Raw genomic sequence first — 16,367 nt, 5'->3', positions numbered from 1 at the left:
CTACATTCCATCTGAGAAGGGGACAAGAAGAAGATGCCTTCTCTTTTTTTCTTTAATGAAGATGGACTATGAGAGATGATGTTATGACAGAAGGCATTACTGTTGTTGAGAAAGAGCATAAGTTCAAATGTGGATGTGGATGATATGCTCATGCAGCATAAGGATCTTGTTTCCTCAGCCCCATGGCTCTTTAATTAATTAACATACAAAAGATATTGTTTTAACTTAGAGAAGTCTCAAACTAGACATATCAAAAAGACCAGATTCCACACAATTTCTATTTCAGATATAGAAGGATATCAAATATTTATGGATAATGGGATGGTTCCTGCAAACTTGAGGAAATTTTCACTGAATTCAATGGGAGTTCCACACAAGCCTGTGGAGAGTTTGCAGGATCAATCCCAAAGATCCGAGGTTGGCAAAACATAATTTTGCTTCATTTTAACTTCATTTTGAATCAGTTGGGGAAAAAAGACATTGAGAAATAGCTTCATTTGCCATTTTCCATGATTAAAATGTACAGATTATTTTAAAAGAACACTAGTCCCATCTTCACAAGTGCCACCTTCACTTTTCAAATGGCTAATAAAACTCCTTTATCATAATTATGTGCCAGCACAGGGACAGATTTGGTATCTTTTGGGGGTGGAGGCTCTTTTTATATTCCTACAACACAAACATCTGCCTACTCATCTGAGAAAGAAGTTAATCTTCAACTCTTCAGAGTTTGTATTACCATGATTAGAAGCACTGATAAAATATGATCTAACCAGTTCATCCATACTTCCTGTCTGGAATACCTCCTTAACTTCAGCACTCCCATATGAAAAATATAGTCTTCTATAAACATCTTTACAGTGATGGATTTAGTTTATGGCCAAAAAATTGCATATTTTTGTTGTTTATCTCCTACCACTGTCATATTCCATTTATCAATTATTAAAGTGCACCATTCAGACAAACACTAGAAAATTATGGCAAAACAACTGAATTAAGAAAATTAGAACTAAAGACATATTAGCATAAACCATGTGGCTCAATTGCATAGCACATTTCCTGAAACATATAATCAAAGATTAATGGGAATTTAAGTTGAATTCAAAACACCTCTTTCATATCCTTCCCCACTCCCTTTGTCTTCTTTGCTTCTTACATTAGGCTTAGCTGGAACTGGCTTGTGCTTGCTGTTTTCATCCAAATCCCTCTTAAAACTATAGTGCTTCTGTACACCGTTCCAGTGATAACTCACCAAATTAAAAATAGATAAGCTTAAAAGCTTGCTCTGCTTGGAGTTTTAATATTTATCCAGTGTTATGATGTCTGAATGGCACTGTCTGTGCATGATTTAGATTAGATGAGTTTAGGTGAGATTAGATTTAGAATTGTGTCTTCTACTTTGTTCGCCCAATATCAAGCATATTGTTTGACAAATAGTAATAATGATAAAATAGCTAAGTAGAGGACTGGAAATATGTATTCCATACTGTCCAAAGTACAGATGTACAATTAAAATGTTATCATTTGCCAATGGTTACCACACAATGGGGTCTGAGAGACCAGATTTTCCCTCTACTTACAATGTAAAATACCTACGGTACTTGCTTGGAAACCAAGCAAAAGTTAAATTTTCAGTGGCAACAACTGTACTTCCATTTAATTCTTTAGTGTACTTTCACAATAAGATGCCATTACTAGATTCCTGTGTAAGGGCTGGCTTAATAATGTGTGACAGATAATACAGACAACAACATCTTTATCCTACATTTTGTTGTCATAGATTATACCAAATTCTAAACAGAAAAACTGATCAAAAGTGGCACACACCAATATACAGCCTGCCCTCAAGATTATATGAGTTAGGCTTATTGAATGAATTAAAAGTACTAAGTAGTGGTGCAAACTGTTCTACAGCAATTTGAGAGAATAAGAAAGGGTCATCCTCAGAAAATGGAAATCCAAAAATTTACCAATTTACATAAAGGCCTAAACAGCCTTATCTAATACATCACTGTGAAAATGTTTCTATAACAAAGTGCACAAAATTGGAAATATATAGCAGTATTTGAAATCCTATAAAACAGTGGTTCTCAACCAGGGCGGGGGTACATCAACTCATCTAGATATTTGCCTAGTTTTACAAGAGACTACATAAAAAGCACTAGTGAAGTCAGTACAAACTAACATTTCATACTGACAAAATGAGAAAGTAAGCATTTCAGTAATAGTGCTGTGCTGTGACTTTTGTATTTTTATGTCTGATTTTGTAAGCAAGTAGTTTTTAAGTGAGGTGAAACTTGGGGTATGCACACGGGTGCTGGAACATTTTTATAATGGGGTACTGGTGATGGAAACCATGGATTTGGTGTTTGTTATAACTACTTCTAGCCAGGGGGTGCAGCATTACCCCAAGTTCCAGCACCCCTGGGTATGCAAGACAAATCAGACTTCTGAAAGGGGTACAGTAGTCAAGAACCACAGCTATAAAATACTTACATGAAAGCAGATCTTCATAGGACTTTGTCAGTTTTGTTTTTTAATATTGTTCTTTATAATCTTTGGAAGATATCAAGGCTTCTGTCTTTTAGAGTTTAATAGCTCTATAGGCATTTGGATTAAAGAATATTGTCTTGTATTTTACGCCAATTCTATACATTCTTACTCTGTCATAAATGACATTTGCTTTAAATAATTTTATATTTCCTTTAATCTATCTTTATTTTGACCAAGAGTATAAAATCATCAACAAAACAAAAATCAGAAACTGTTCCCAAATTAACTAATGAAATAATCTATCTTTAAATTATCTCCTTAATACATTCTAACATAAAGAATGTAAATCTGTGATAGGTAAAACCTGTGTTATTTTAACCTTTAGTCAATTTTATCTGACTATGAATGTGTTTATGAGAATTTTGATATAATATGCTACAACTCTGGTATTAATTGCAAATGTTTCCTTGTTATCTGTAACAAACACTTAAATAGAATACATCGTTCATATTATAGTTTCAAGTGTCTGCATAGGAGTATAGGTGCAATTTACATCTCTTCATCGCAATATTGCAACCAAAAGTCAACAGAGCAAATATGTCATCATGTATTAAATGTATGCACACTAAATTGCCATGCATGGACTTTAAAAATACATTGTAAAACATTTATTTTGGGGTCATTGCAAAACAATTTACTGTCCCTTTAGCTTTTATAATTCAGTATAACAGAGAGAGAGAAAATATGAGTGTTAGCCATGTATAGGTATACATAAAGTTGAAATATTGATATTTATCCTGCATAAGGGTCAGTACCCTGGAGAACTGCCCTAGGAAACCTGGGAAGGAACTGTGACTCAGATTAGGACCATTAGCCACTAGCCAAATCATTAAGTGTCTGGAAAAAGTTTTTGTCCCTGTTGCGGGGTAGCTCCCCCCCATCAAGCGGGGGTCAGGTTGTATGGGAATTGAAGTAGAACTGGGATGGCCCAAATGGCCTAGACTTCCCAGCCACCACAGTAGTCCTGGCTCCCAACAGTGTTGCCTAATGGTTGGGATCAGTGCAGCAGCCCTTTGGTGAGAGTCCATGGCTTAGTGACCAGAGTCAATGGGACCACCCTTTGTGGCAGGGTAGTGCAGCCTAGTGGCCAGAGTGCAATGGGCCATCCACCAGGAGTGGGCAGTGACCAGAGTATCCAAGCCTTCCCTACTCCACTGGATCCCAGCCCAAGGCCCTGTCTCCAGCAGCAGTATCCACCACCAGCTCAGCAGAGATCCTTACAAAACATGCTGAGTCAAGCTCGCTACCTCAACCAGATCAATGCTTAGTCCTCCTGGGCTACTTCCTATCCGTTCTTCCATGGCTGGTAGTTTCAGGGGTTCTGTGGTCTCTTCTCCATCTGTGGTATTGGGGGGTTGGTTGGAGCTGCAGCCCAGCTGGCCTCTGCATCCTGGAGCACTGGCAGTCCATCTCCAAGAGCCAGCAACTCACTTCTGTTCCCTTCAGCAGTCAACCCAAACTGAGCTAAGTTGCTCCCTTTTATATCCTGGTTCCAGCTGAAGCACGGCCCAGCAGGGATGAGGGGGTGTGGCCTTTTGGCCTCCAGAGTGTGATTAACCCCTGCTAAACCAGTGTGGGATAAGTATTCCCCATCACAGTCCCTCTCTGCTCACTTGCCTATGTGGGGAAACAGCAGTCCATGGAGCCTGCACTCCACTCCCCACCCTGTGTCTTGGGTGACGATCTGGGTAGGCCACAGATGGTAAGACTCCCACTGAGTTCAATGATTATTTGATTTGGCCACTGAAGCATTGTGTTGTATTCAGCAGAAAAATACGTGGATAGGATTATATTACATTAACTATATATCCAACATACAGGAGAAGTGCATGTGAAGGAAATGTTAGATATTTTATTTTGTTCAAGTGCACCCAGTAATGTGTCATCTAAGGGCATGTGGACACTGCCCCCCTGTTCAGACTATGGGGTGTGTGAATAGCCATTCACATTAAAGAGCTGCACTGTAGTTCCCCCATGTAGATGCTGCTGGTGTGAACTTACAGGTCTTGAGTTTGCACTAATGTAGTCCAAACTACTCCCTTAGTTTGAACTGCAGGGCAATGTAGACATGTAAGTTTACATCAGTATCATCTCTAATTTTAAAATTTTACTTTGCCATAAACATATTTTATAGCAATGAATATATTTTTACAAAATATATGTTCCGTGCAAAGTCTTCCGATCTGTAAGACTAAATTATCATTTCTTAAAGTTAATCACAAGTGCTTTTGAAAAATCCTAAGTAGGGACAGGCCACTCAGGAGTTATACCTTTTAATGTTACACAAAGCTAATGTGAAAAGATTTTAAAACAGGAAATTATTTAGAATACTGTATAATGAATATATTTTATTCACTAAGGCCCCAGTCCTGCAAGGGAGATCTTTGCAGGCAGACCTCTATGCTTATTTTCAGTCCTAAACTTGATACTTTTCTCCTTGCTGCCATCTCTGTTTATCGTGCGCTGAGGTTTCTGCAGTAACCTATGTACATAGCTGTGATCATAGCAGTCTCCTAGATGGTTTTCTGGTGGCATAGGCATTGATTAATCATCTCATTTTGTCACTTTATCTTTTTTAAAAACTTATATTAATTGAACTTTTCAAAGGATTTGGTTCCATTTTAAAGCCGCTAGACTCAAGTGAGCTTGACATTTTGCTCAATTTGTTCTTCCAAGTCTGGTCATAAACCTTAAAAAACATTGATACTTCATAATATTTTCCTTTAAATTTAATTATTTTTTAAAAAAATTACAGAATGACTATAAAAATGGCTTTACTACACTTACAGAACATTAACCCTCATCTTATTATGGTAATGTGAGCTGCAAACAAAATATTGGATAATTGTATCATAAATTGGTTCAGACACCTCTAGTACCTTTTGGACTGTTGGTTTAATTTAATCTTACAAAATTCTAAGGCAACCCAAAATAAAATATGTGCCAAATATATATTTGAAAGTCTTCTCTAAAAGCCACATTGCTATTAATTTGAAATAACAGAGGTTGCACGTTGGCTGTTCAGCTGATGGAGCCAGTATTTTGAAAGTAATTCATGATGGTAATTTCATTCACATTCACATTAGTTGAACTGGCTACTGCATGGTTGAATTTGTGCCAGCTATTAGTGCCAAAACAATTGTCATGCATTTGTGATATGCTAGTAAAAACATGTTCTATTTTGGACAATTCTGGAGTTGAAAATGTTGAATCCTTCCCTCCATTTGAACACAGAGGCATTTTTTTCATCCTTTTTGGAAAAACAAACATAGATTCTTGCCTTGACTTCTGTTGTCCATTAGGGTTTTTGTAATAACACTTTGAGCTTACACTAATGCAACTATTTGAGAAAGTGAAAGAGAGACCTGGTGTCTTTCACACTCATTTAATAAACACTGTCAGGTAATGGCAAATTTAACCACATAATGAATGGAAAACAGGATATTTTTAACTTCTTTGAACTGGTTTAAAGACTTTACAAATTCTTCAGTGAAATGCACTGACAAGTACGAAGACAATACCTATAGAGAGAATCCCCTGATCTATTGTTTTGGGTAAGTTACGCTTCTGTTGGCATAGACTGCAATACTTCCATTTGTGTTGTGCCTCACGCAGAACTATTTTAAATGTTTTCTGGTAGCATTTTTAGTTGCATTCTTTCTGAGCAGACAACTCTTCTACTTAAAAATATATAACAAATCATATTAATTAAAATGAATCAATCAGACAAGTTGAGTGGTGTTTCAGAATGATTCTAAGGGCCATAAATTCAAGTTAATGATTGCACTACTTCTTCCTGGGTTTGAAGAGGCTCCTTGATGCATTAGGGGAAGAAGAAAAAGACAGCCACCCTGTTTAAGAGCATTTATCTGGGTAGCTTGCTCAAGTAACTGCACAGACTTCTTATCCAGTCAGATGTTATAATCATATCATAAATCTGAGGATGAAGCAGGCAATCATAATAGTCATTCACAGTAGCTAATATTAATACTTCATTGTGCTGAAATGTGGCAGTAGAGTCATATCTATATGGGATAATAACATGTTAATTATTGCAAAACTTTGGTCATGGACATGCACCTTATATCGGTCTATTGAGAGTATATTTCATTGCTTTTGGTAAAGTGTTTCTTACTTGAGTAATTGAGGAACTGTGTGCTGTGTGAGATTTGACCAAACTGCAATTTAAGCGGGGGCAACCTTTGTCTGGCTTGCTGGGGGAAGGGATATATTGCTTTAAAGCAGGGGCGAGCAAACTTTTTGGCCTGAGGGCCACATCGGGTTTCGGAAATTGTATGGAGGGCCGGTTAGGGGAGGCTGTGCCCCCGCCCCCATCCGCCCCGCCTCTTGCTTCTCACCCCCTGATACTCCCCTGGGACTCCTGCCCCATCCAACCCCCTGTTCCCTGATGGCCCCCCCAGAACCTCTGCCCCATCCACCACCACCCCCGCTCCCTGTCCCCTGACTGCGCCGGGGACCCCCAGGACCCCTGCCCCATCCACCACCACCCCCCGCTCCCTGTCCCCTGACTGCTCCCCGCTGCCCCATCCAACCTCGCTTCCTTCCTGACTCCCCCCTCCAGACTCCTTCCCCCATTCAACCCCCTCCATTCCCCGCCCTCTGACAGCCCAGACCCCATCCACACCCCTGCCCCCTGACCACCACCCCAAACTCCCCTGCCCTCTATCCAACCCCCCTACCCCCTTACCACGCAGCACAGAGCACCGGTGGCTGTTACATTACAGCCGCACCACCCAGAGCGTTCCGCCAGTGTACTGCAGTAAATTACTCTCTATAACTGCTACCAGTGTAGCACATTCCTACACAGAGCAGCTTAATACACTACACCAGCAGCATGGCGCGGTGAGGCTGCGGGGGAACAGCAGGGGAGGGGCTGGGGGCAAGCCTCCCCGGCCAAGAGCTCAGGGGCCGGGCAGGACAGTCCCGCAGGCCGGATGTGGCCTGTGTGCCTCTCCTTTAAGGGTAGGGGGAAGAGAGAGGCACAGACGTTGCTACAAAAGCAAAGCAGGTTAGCATGGTGATGCTGACTCATCCCGCAGGGAACGGAAGGGCAGGGAGTTGATAAAGGGCATGCCCGGTGGGAGAAGCCTCCTTTTCCCCAGGCTGGGCAGAGAAGCACCCACCCTTGGAAGTGACAAAATACCAGGTTTGATTAGGACCTGCTGTGGGCATCATGCTACCTGCTCCTTTCTTTTCCCTCACCAGATTGGCCAAGTAGGGGTGGGGGTGGGGTTTCGCCTTCCTCACAGCCGGATCCGGAGGGCTTTGTTAGGGTGAGTAGGGAAGGGAGTTAAGCTATGATGTCGCAACTCAGTATGTGGGGCAGATGTCCAGTGCAGGTATTCTGTAGGCAGGGGATACAGTGACCAGATAAATGGCTTGGTAAAGGACTTAAAGGAGGTGTTTGGTAAAGGAGCAGAACAGCGGGGGCTCTGGGTGCCTATGACTGGCATGGCAGTGAGCCAGCTTCCCCGCTCCCTTATAGCCCACCTTAGCCCTCATTCAAGGGGGGGATGATAAGGTCCCAGCAGTGGGTTGGCTGGAATCTTGGTGGAAAAAGTAAGGACTGACAGAAGCCCCTGGGTAGATATTGAAATAATCATGGAGTTACCTGCACTCTACACTGTTATCTACCTGTTAGTCCCAGATATCTAATAATAAAGTTTCAGCCTGATTAAACCATATCCAGAGTCTTCTGTCCTTCTGGGGCATTGATTGTGTGAATATCAACCACCATGGTTTCAGACAAACATTAAGCCTCCTAATCTTCTTGATGGTTATATTGGTTGTTCCTTTCAGTGATCTGTCACAGAGAGGAATGCCCAGTGATTAAAAGATAAATGCACGCTGGTGACCAACAGATTATGAATAAATGCAAAAATGGGTTATGACCTGAAATAACTTTTAAAGTATTAAAACACCTTTTTGATCTGAGCACTTAGCCAGTTTTTAGGGGGTTGTGAGTTGTTTCTGTTAGGAGGAGAAAATGATGATGGAGTCAAGTATTTCTTTGTTGTGATCCTGATTATTTACAAAAAATGTAACCACATCCTGTTTCCCTGAATACCACTGGAATCAAACAACAGGAGAAAGTTATTTGCTCAGAATTCCAAGCCTTTTTCCAGCCAGCACTTTACCCAGAATGTTCTCTCTTAAGCCATGTCTACACTACCACTTATGTTGGCAAAACTTTTGTCACTCAGAGGTGTGAAAAAATACCCCACTGAGCCAGCAAGTTTTGCCGGCATAAGCCCTTGTGTGCACAGCACTATGTCAGTGGGAGACATTCTCCCGCCAAAATAGCTACGTCCACTGGTTGAGCTGATTTTATTATGTCAACAGGGAGCTCTCTTCCATCAGCATATTGCAGCTACACAAGTGATTTTACAGTGATGCAGCTATGTGGGTACAGCTGCGCTGTTGGATGCTTGTAAATGTAGACATGGCCTTAGTTTTTCTTGGGGTGATACTGGTGTTTTTCCAGCCATCATGGCTTCTTTCCTTCTCTGATATTTCTGCTGCTTCTTTCCCACCCACACAGATACACAGCTGCAACCAGATCAGTCCCTTGTGTTTATCAGACCCTTGAGAAACCGCATGGCTCAGCCACTGCCCAGACTTACATGCAGTCAAGTCATTGGGCAGTAGTTTTCCATTGTTTCAGCTATTATTAAACAAAGGAACATTTCATTGTGCCCTCTTGTAGCTTGAATGGAAAGTGGCTCCCCCACCCAGGAGTTTCAATGGAGTGGTGTAATTGCCCAGCCCCCAACATAATATAAAGTGTTTTTATAGTATTTGCAGGAGGGAGGGGAAGCTTGTATTTAACCTGTTTGATCTAAGCACAGAGGGCTAAATTCTGATTTTACTTGCACTGATGAGAATAACTCCCTTTAAATCAAATTATTTCAGATTTACACTAGTGTAACTGAGATCCAGATCCACAGTCTGACCCAAAATCTTTAGTAAAACATAAGCAACACAAACTACTCTAGCCTCTGAGATGTGGCTATTATTATATTCGTAATAATTACTAATTACTAATATTATTATTATTATTACATTAGTAATAATGCTTTTAGTGCTAGTGGTCTTGTTCTCATTTAGAGTTGCCATGACCATTTGTCCTGTGATCAAAGAAATTATAATATGGATTACCTACCTGGACTTGTCTTTATTATAAAAACTATTTCTCTTGGGACTCTTTGATCCTATGCCGAGGCTAAATTATTATACAAATTTGTGCAATGTTGTGATACTAGCTACAAATATGTTACTGAGAGATCTCAGAAAAGAACTACCTCCAACCCCAGTTACATTGGAAAGGGTTTAAAGACACTGGTTCATTCTATCTATGGATAAATGTCCCTTGCCTCCAAATGATAAGTATCAGGAGCCTGAATCTCCTCTTGCTTACATAGGTTTTACATCAGTATAACTTAACTGAATTTGACAGAGTTACTTAGACTATTGTTCAAGACACTATACAAAACCTGCTCCCAAGAGCTTTGACCCAGATTTTTAAAGATATTTAGGCATTGTCTAACTGATTTAAGAATCTAAATCTCATTTTCAAAATTGATTTAGGCACCTAGGAGCCTAAGTCCCACTGACTGTCATTGGTTCCCATTGATTTTCATCTTCCTCCACAGCTCATAGGTTGCAGTCATGGAGCAGCTGAAGCGACGCTTCGAACCCCCCCTATTTGCATTAGCTAGACCATCATCAAAATTAATCAAGCCATAGCAGAGTTCGTTTACTCAAGAAGAAAGGGGTATTACTCACCTTTCAGGATTTGGCCCAAACTGACTTTCAGAATTATGGGCAAGATTTTCAAAATTTGATGTCTAAAGTGAGGTTCCTAAATCCACATTTAGGCACCTAAACAATTGATAATTAAAGTTAATGGGAGCTGCAGGTGCTCAGCAGTGCTGAAAATCAGGCCAAACTTTAGGCATACAATGTATTCCTTGTATATAATAAAATTACATCAAAGAAAATACTAGACTCTATCAATTTCTACTTCCAATTGGAACCTCACAGGTCTCTGAAGTTTGACTAGCTGCTCAGGTTGAAAAGTTGCAACACTAATTACAAATTAGGAATAAAACAAATACTATGAGTCAACAGTGAGCCACCAGTTTGCTCTGTTGCCAAGAAGGCTAATGACATTTTGGGCTGTATAAGTAGGGGCATTGCCAGCAGATCGAGGGACGTGATTGTTCCCCTCTATTTGACATTGGTGAGGCCTCATCTGGAGTATTGTGTCCAGTTTTGGGCCCCACACTACAAGAAGGATGTGGAAAAATTGGAAAGAGTCCAGCGGAGGGCAACAAAAATGATTAGGGGACTGGAACACATGACTTACGAGGAGAGGCTGAAGGAACTGGGATTGTTAGTCTGCAGAAGAGAAGAATGAGGTGGGATTTGATACTATCCAACTTTCAACTACCTGAAAGGGGGATCCAAAGAGGATGGAGCTAGACTGTTCTCAGTGGTACCAGATGACAGAACTAGGAGTAATGGTCTCAAGTTGCAGTGGAGAAGGTTTAGGTTGGATATTAGGAAAAACTTTTTCACAAGGAGGATGGTGAAGCACTGGAATGGGTTACCTAGGGAGGTGGTGGAATCTCCTTCCTTAGAGGTTTTTAAGGTCAGGCTTGACAAAACGCTGGCTGGGATGATTTAGTTGGGGATTGGTCCTGCTTTGAGCAGGGGGTTGGACTAGATGACCTCGTGAGGTCCCTTCCAACCCTGATATTCTATGATTCTATGATAGTCTGTTGGACCCACAGTGGTCCATGGACCACAGGTTGAGAACCTTAACTATCTCTTAGCTGTCTTAAATGAAGGATGCGTTCATACATCAGTTTGAATGAGGTTTTAACTCAATTAATAATAAGGTTTCATCCAGCTTATAACATTATTTATACAATACTAATTTTGCTGAGTATTTATAAAGTATTAAATTGCAATAAAGCATATAACACTGACAGACTGGAGCTTAGTGCATGAGTCTCTACTGTATAAGCGAAAAGCTAATTGACTATTAGCTGAGGCTGTAGATCAGACCCAATCTCTTTCTCTCTCTCTCTCTCTAACTGTTCTCAGTGCCACTAGATGGGCAGAACACCACACCCAGGAGGTGTGTGGGTTGCATACATATGCAAAAAAGAACAAACACCAGACAGCTTTTTATGTTTTGCTTTTTCTTAGACAGAGTTAGCCTTATTTCCTTGGCAGTTAAATTAGTCAATATCCTGCTTAATCAAGAATCAATTAATGGTTTTATTAACAGCTGGAATCTGTTTTGACACTGATAAATAAAACATATCACAATCTGTAAAATGCAAAGGTAATTTTTCTGCATTTTATAGTTTTTGTAATTTGTTTTGCCTTTGTATGTGGTGGTAATCAATAGAACGTATATTTTATTTATTGGCATTTCTATAGACCTCATCACAGCAGTATTTCAGCATCTTATAAATAATGAATGAAACATCACAACTCCTTCTGATGAAATATATTATTATATAGGTGAGGAAAAGGAGGCACACAGCGATTAAAAGGTTTATCAAGATTACATAATGAGACTGTGGTAATACTGGGAATATTATCTAGCTCTCCTGCGTCTCCATCATGTACCTTAGCCACAAGACTATCCTTCCTTCGAGGGTAAGGATAATTTGGCAATGGTTGTCTTCTTTATACAGAATTCTGTAAGGTATATGTTAAATTTGGTTGTATTGGATTACAAATTATGGAAGTCTTAACCACTAATGCTTCAGGAAACACTTTGAAAAACTTTGTTTTGAAACAGTTATTCATATTGTTTACCCATTTTTACTAATGACTTTGCATGATATCAGGATATTTGCTTTGAGCAGGGATCGGCAACCTTTGGCATGCGGCCCACCAGCGTAAGCCCCCTGGCGGGCCGACCTGGTTTGTTTAAGCCACGTCTGTAGGTTTGGCCAATCGCAGTTCTCACTGCCTGTGGTTCGCCGTTCCAGGCCAAAGGGGGCTGTGGAAAGTGGCAGCCAGCATATCCCTCGGCCCGCACCGCTTCCCGCAGCTCCCATTGGTCTGGAGTGGTGAACCGCGGCCAGTAGCAGCTGTGATCGGCCGAACCTGCAGACGCGGTAGGTAAACAAACTGGCCCGGCCTGTCAGGGGGCTTACCCTGGCGGGCTGCAGGCCAAAGGTTGCCGATCCCTGGGTTTGAGGATCATCTACTCCTGCTGTCCATGAGATCCTGAGATCTAAGATCTCCTGCACGGTTTCTCTAGATTTTGCTATGTTTACTAGACCTTACATTTTTATTTAAAAAACGAAATTTCTAATCCCCTCTGGCAGTAAAGATACATCTTCACAATGCATATCAATATACTGCTATCATTTTGTATCAGTCTGCCCTCATATATGCACGTGAAACTCTCACTGAAGTCAGTGGGACTTTCAGATAAATATTCCATCTTTTTACCGAGGACAGAGTGGCTCGGTGTAGACAGTATTTATTAGCAGTTAGGAAGTCTGAGTTCTCTTCTTGGTACTGACCTTGATTCTCTGCATGACCTTCAGCACTGAAATTCTCTATACCTCAGTTTTCCCATGTGTAAAAAGTGGTGATCGTATTATTTACCCACCTTTGTCAAGTGTTTTGAGATTACATTATAGGCTCTTTGGTGCAGGGACTGTCAATATATTGTGATACAGGAGGGCCAGGGAGTAGTGGTAGAGTGTTAGAGGGGAAATATATAAGCTCAAGGCTAATTAAGGCGTGGTTCCCTGTAGACTAGGGAGGGTTGCTGCAGGTTAATTGGAGCACCAGTTGTCAATTAAGGCCCTGTCAGGAACCTAATAAAACCCCGTGCTTCAGGCAGTCAGAGGAGGACTGGGACTGGAATTGGAATGTGTGTTGTGATGACCAGAGAACTGAAGTAAGGGAGACTCCCTCCCCGCAGCATCTAAGGACCGAGGGTAACCCCACCTAAGGGGGATGAGGGAAACCCCCAGGGGTTGAGAGTGGCTGGGACTCAGAGTGAGGAGCAAACCCTCCCCTGCTTCCCTCCTCTGTCACCTCCCGGGCCGCTACCAGGGTCCTCAGTGCCCAAGAGCAGGGGTAAGGGGTGGCATCGTAGCACCCTCCTCCTCTACACACACAGACTAAGAAAAGTGCAGGACCCACCATGTGAACATTAGCCATCTTGTCACAATGTTATTTGTTTGTACAGTGCCCTAGCACATGATCCATGATTGGGGGCTCCTAGGTGCTGTCATAATAAAAATAAATAATAGTTTGTGGATGAAAAGTATTGGTAAGTGCTAAGTCATTATATTACTGCAGCCAATCAGACAGAAACTGAAAAGGAGAAGTTTGAATTTCCTGTATTCACCTCAGTAGTAATGCGGGGGCGGGGAAGAGGGTGCTTGGAGAGGTCACCATTTTGCTACTGATATCATACCAGAAACATTTAGGAATTGAATCTATCATCACTTATATGGCATTGCAAATGGATATGGCACTACAGTAAAATAGACTAAAGAGAGTCCCTGGTCCAAACAACATATTCTAAAAGCCAAACTTGTTTACAACAAAGTATAGACCCAAGACAGAGGGCCTTATTCCATTCTTACATACATCAGCGTAAAGCAGGAATAACTACCCTCATGTCAGTGGGATTCAGTATAAAATTGGTGTACATGAGAACAGAATCAGGCTCAGAATGAGATGTAATGCTATAATGTTAGTGGAACAGGTAGACCTTCAGGAGATTTTTGGAGGAAGAGGGGTTCCCAGTGCAGATGAATGTTATAGTCATGACATTTATTGGAAAGGTTTTCAATAGGTCTTTAGAAATGATCAAATACTCTTGATCTTGACAATGGAGATGTTTATTGCTGTTCTTTAGAAGTGAGAGTAAAATGGTGCTTACACTGTTATTGTATAAAGAAAACCCTGTTTCTGTGGAGTGGTTTGTGGAACTTTAGTAAAACTTTGCTCCATCATCAGCAAATTCAATTCTGCTTAATAAACTAATAAATATGTTTGAATGTCCTTCCTTGTGTCTTACAATAACTGATGTTGAAATATGAATGGTGCTAAATAAAAATAACTATCTGCACAGTCATTCCCTGCAGATGTTCCTAATAATGATATGAAAGGTAATATTATAAAATATGAAGAATATTTCTTAAAATAAGCCTATGTATCACTGATAGTGAAAACATACATACACAGAGAATGCAGTAAAAAGAGACCATACTTGTAATTAAAACATATATTTTCTATCTAGGGTGCTCTGTTGTTCACTTAGGATCCAATCCCAATCCCTTTTGTAGTCAATGACACTTTTGCGATTAATTTTAATAGGGGTAGCTAATCGTAGGTTAGAGTGGGTATCCATATGAGAGAAAGGGAAGATGCTTGTGTCACTTCTAGAGGTGACAGTGTATGTGACATTTTCAGAAAACTAAGCCATTTTGTAAGGAAGCTCTTTAAATTCATTTGTACCCTTTAACAGTATGATGACCTGCCACACTGTTCATGAATAGAGAATCCTGTGCTTTCTGATTTTCACTTTAAAGTAATTAACTCTGGGAAGTATTTGCCAACCTCCATCTCAAAAACACATGCTAGCTGCTCCACCTCTCTCTGTCAGTTTTGCACTGCTTCTGGTCAATTTGCTATTAAGGTGTGATACAAAACTGAAAGGGAAAATGCTGGGGCATAGACATAGGAGGAAGCTTGTCAGAGATTTGGCAGTTTAAATGCCAGAAGGCTTGCATAGGGTGTGATTTTTTTTTCTGTTCATATCTAGTGTGGTTCAGAAATTTCAGTTAACACAATACGTTTGGCAATAAACAGATGGTGTCTATTTTGAATTTTTTTATCAGTTTGTTTAATGACTGATTTGAAAAATACAGGGGAACTAACAAAAGTATATTTTCTTTTAGATGGGAGATGAAAGAAGATGGAGCTCTGGAAGAGGACGAAAAAGCTATGGTGGAACACCTAAAAAAAGTTTATTTCATACAGACCCCTCTTGCCTCAGAAGATAAAGAAGAACTGTCACCTTGAAAAGCGTTTGTGTAGCACTTTCTGCTGAATTAAACATTATTACAATAATTGTTTAGTGATAACTGAAAAAAATCCCTCTTATGCATACATTCAATGGCTAGAAAGCAGGGGAACTTGTATCTGGACGAGTAGCAGTTAGAAACTAAAGGATGTTGCTCTATTATTGCCTAGTCACCCCCTTAAAACAGCAACTGTTATGTGTGTGTGGTAGCCAAGAATAATGTGAAAATGCTGTGTTACACGGTAGGACATACCTTGGTGCAGCGGAAACAAGAAGCTGAAGGCCAAATGAGGAACTGTTTTTAAAGCATAAAACCACAGCATTATACATACTACTACTTTGGACATTTTCCAGCCTAAGTTTGCCAGTATATTACAGATGTCCTGTGGGCATCCAAGTGTATCTAACCCTATGTGGGTGTGCCAGAGGTTAGAGATCAGAGCTCAGGAAGCCTCTTCCCTAGTTCCATCCAAATGCACCCTTATGAAGGACTGCTCAGGTTAGTGGTGACAGGCTCCCCAAAGAAGGGGAAGATTCCCAAGACTGTGCCATGGACCTGACCTCTCACCTCAGCATCCACCTTTCTTTGTGGAGTGCAGCGGATACGCCCTTGTGAGTGACTGTAGCAGAGGCTGCTTTAGTGGGTGCTTCCTCGGAGAAATTGTGGCTGCCTCAGGCATACCACTCCCACTGAGGTAGAACATCTCCTCAT

The 16,367-nt window shown here is 40.8% G+C and overlaps 1 protein-coding gene across 10 annotated transcripts in view; it reads left to right on the top strand.

Annotated features, from left to right (window-relative positions):
• Positions 1–15,702, top strand: part of KIAA0825 (KIAA0825 ortholog) — a 419,202-nt gene extending 403,500 nt beyond the window's left edge. For 9 of the 10 annotated variants that reach the window (XM_078852812.1, XM_073344493.1, XM_078852808.1 and 6 more), the window contains one exon: positions 15,531–15,702. In XM_078852812.1, the coding sequence (XP_078708938.1) occupies positions 15,531–15,654 (124 nt within the window). In that variant the 3' untranslated portion in view covers positions 15,655–15,702. The remainder of the gene's footprint in view (positions 1–15,530) is intronic. The other variant, XR_012158966.2, reaches the window with a different exon arrangement.
• The last annotated feature ends 665 nt before the right edge of the window (positions 15,703–16,367 follow it).

The sequence above is a fragment of the Lepidochelys kempii genome, chromosome 5 (assembly GCF_965140285.1).
Source record: "Lepidochelys kempii isolate rLepKem1 chromosome 5, rLepKem1.hap1, whole genome shotgun sequence".
NCBI classification, from domain to species: domain Eukaryota; kingdom Metazoa; phylum Chordata; order Testudines; family Cheloniidae; genus Lepidochelys; species Lepidochelys kempii.
Note: the sequence above shows the minus strand (reverse complement) of the source record. Positions and strands in the feature narration are given on the sequence as shown.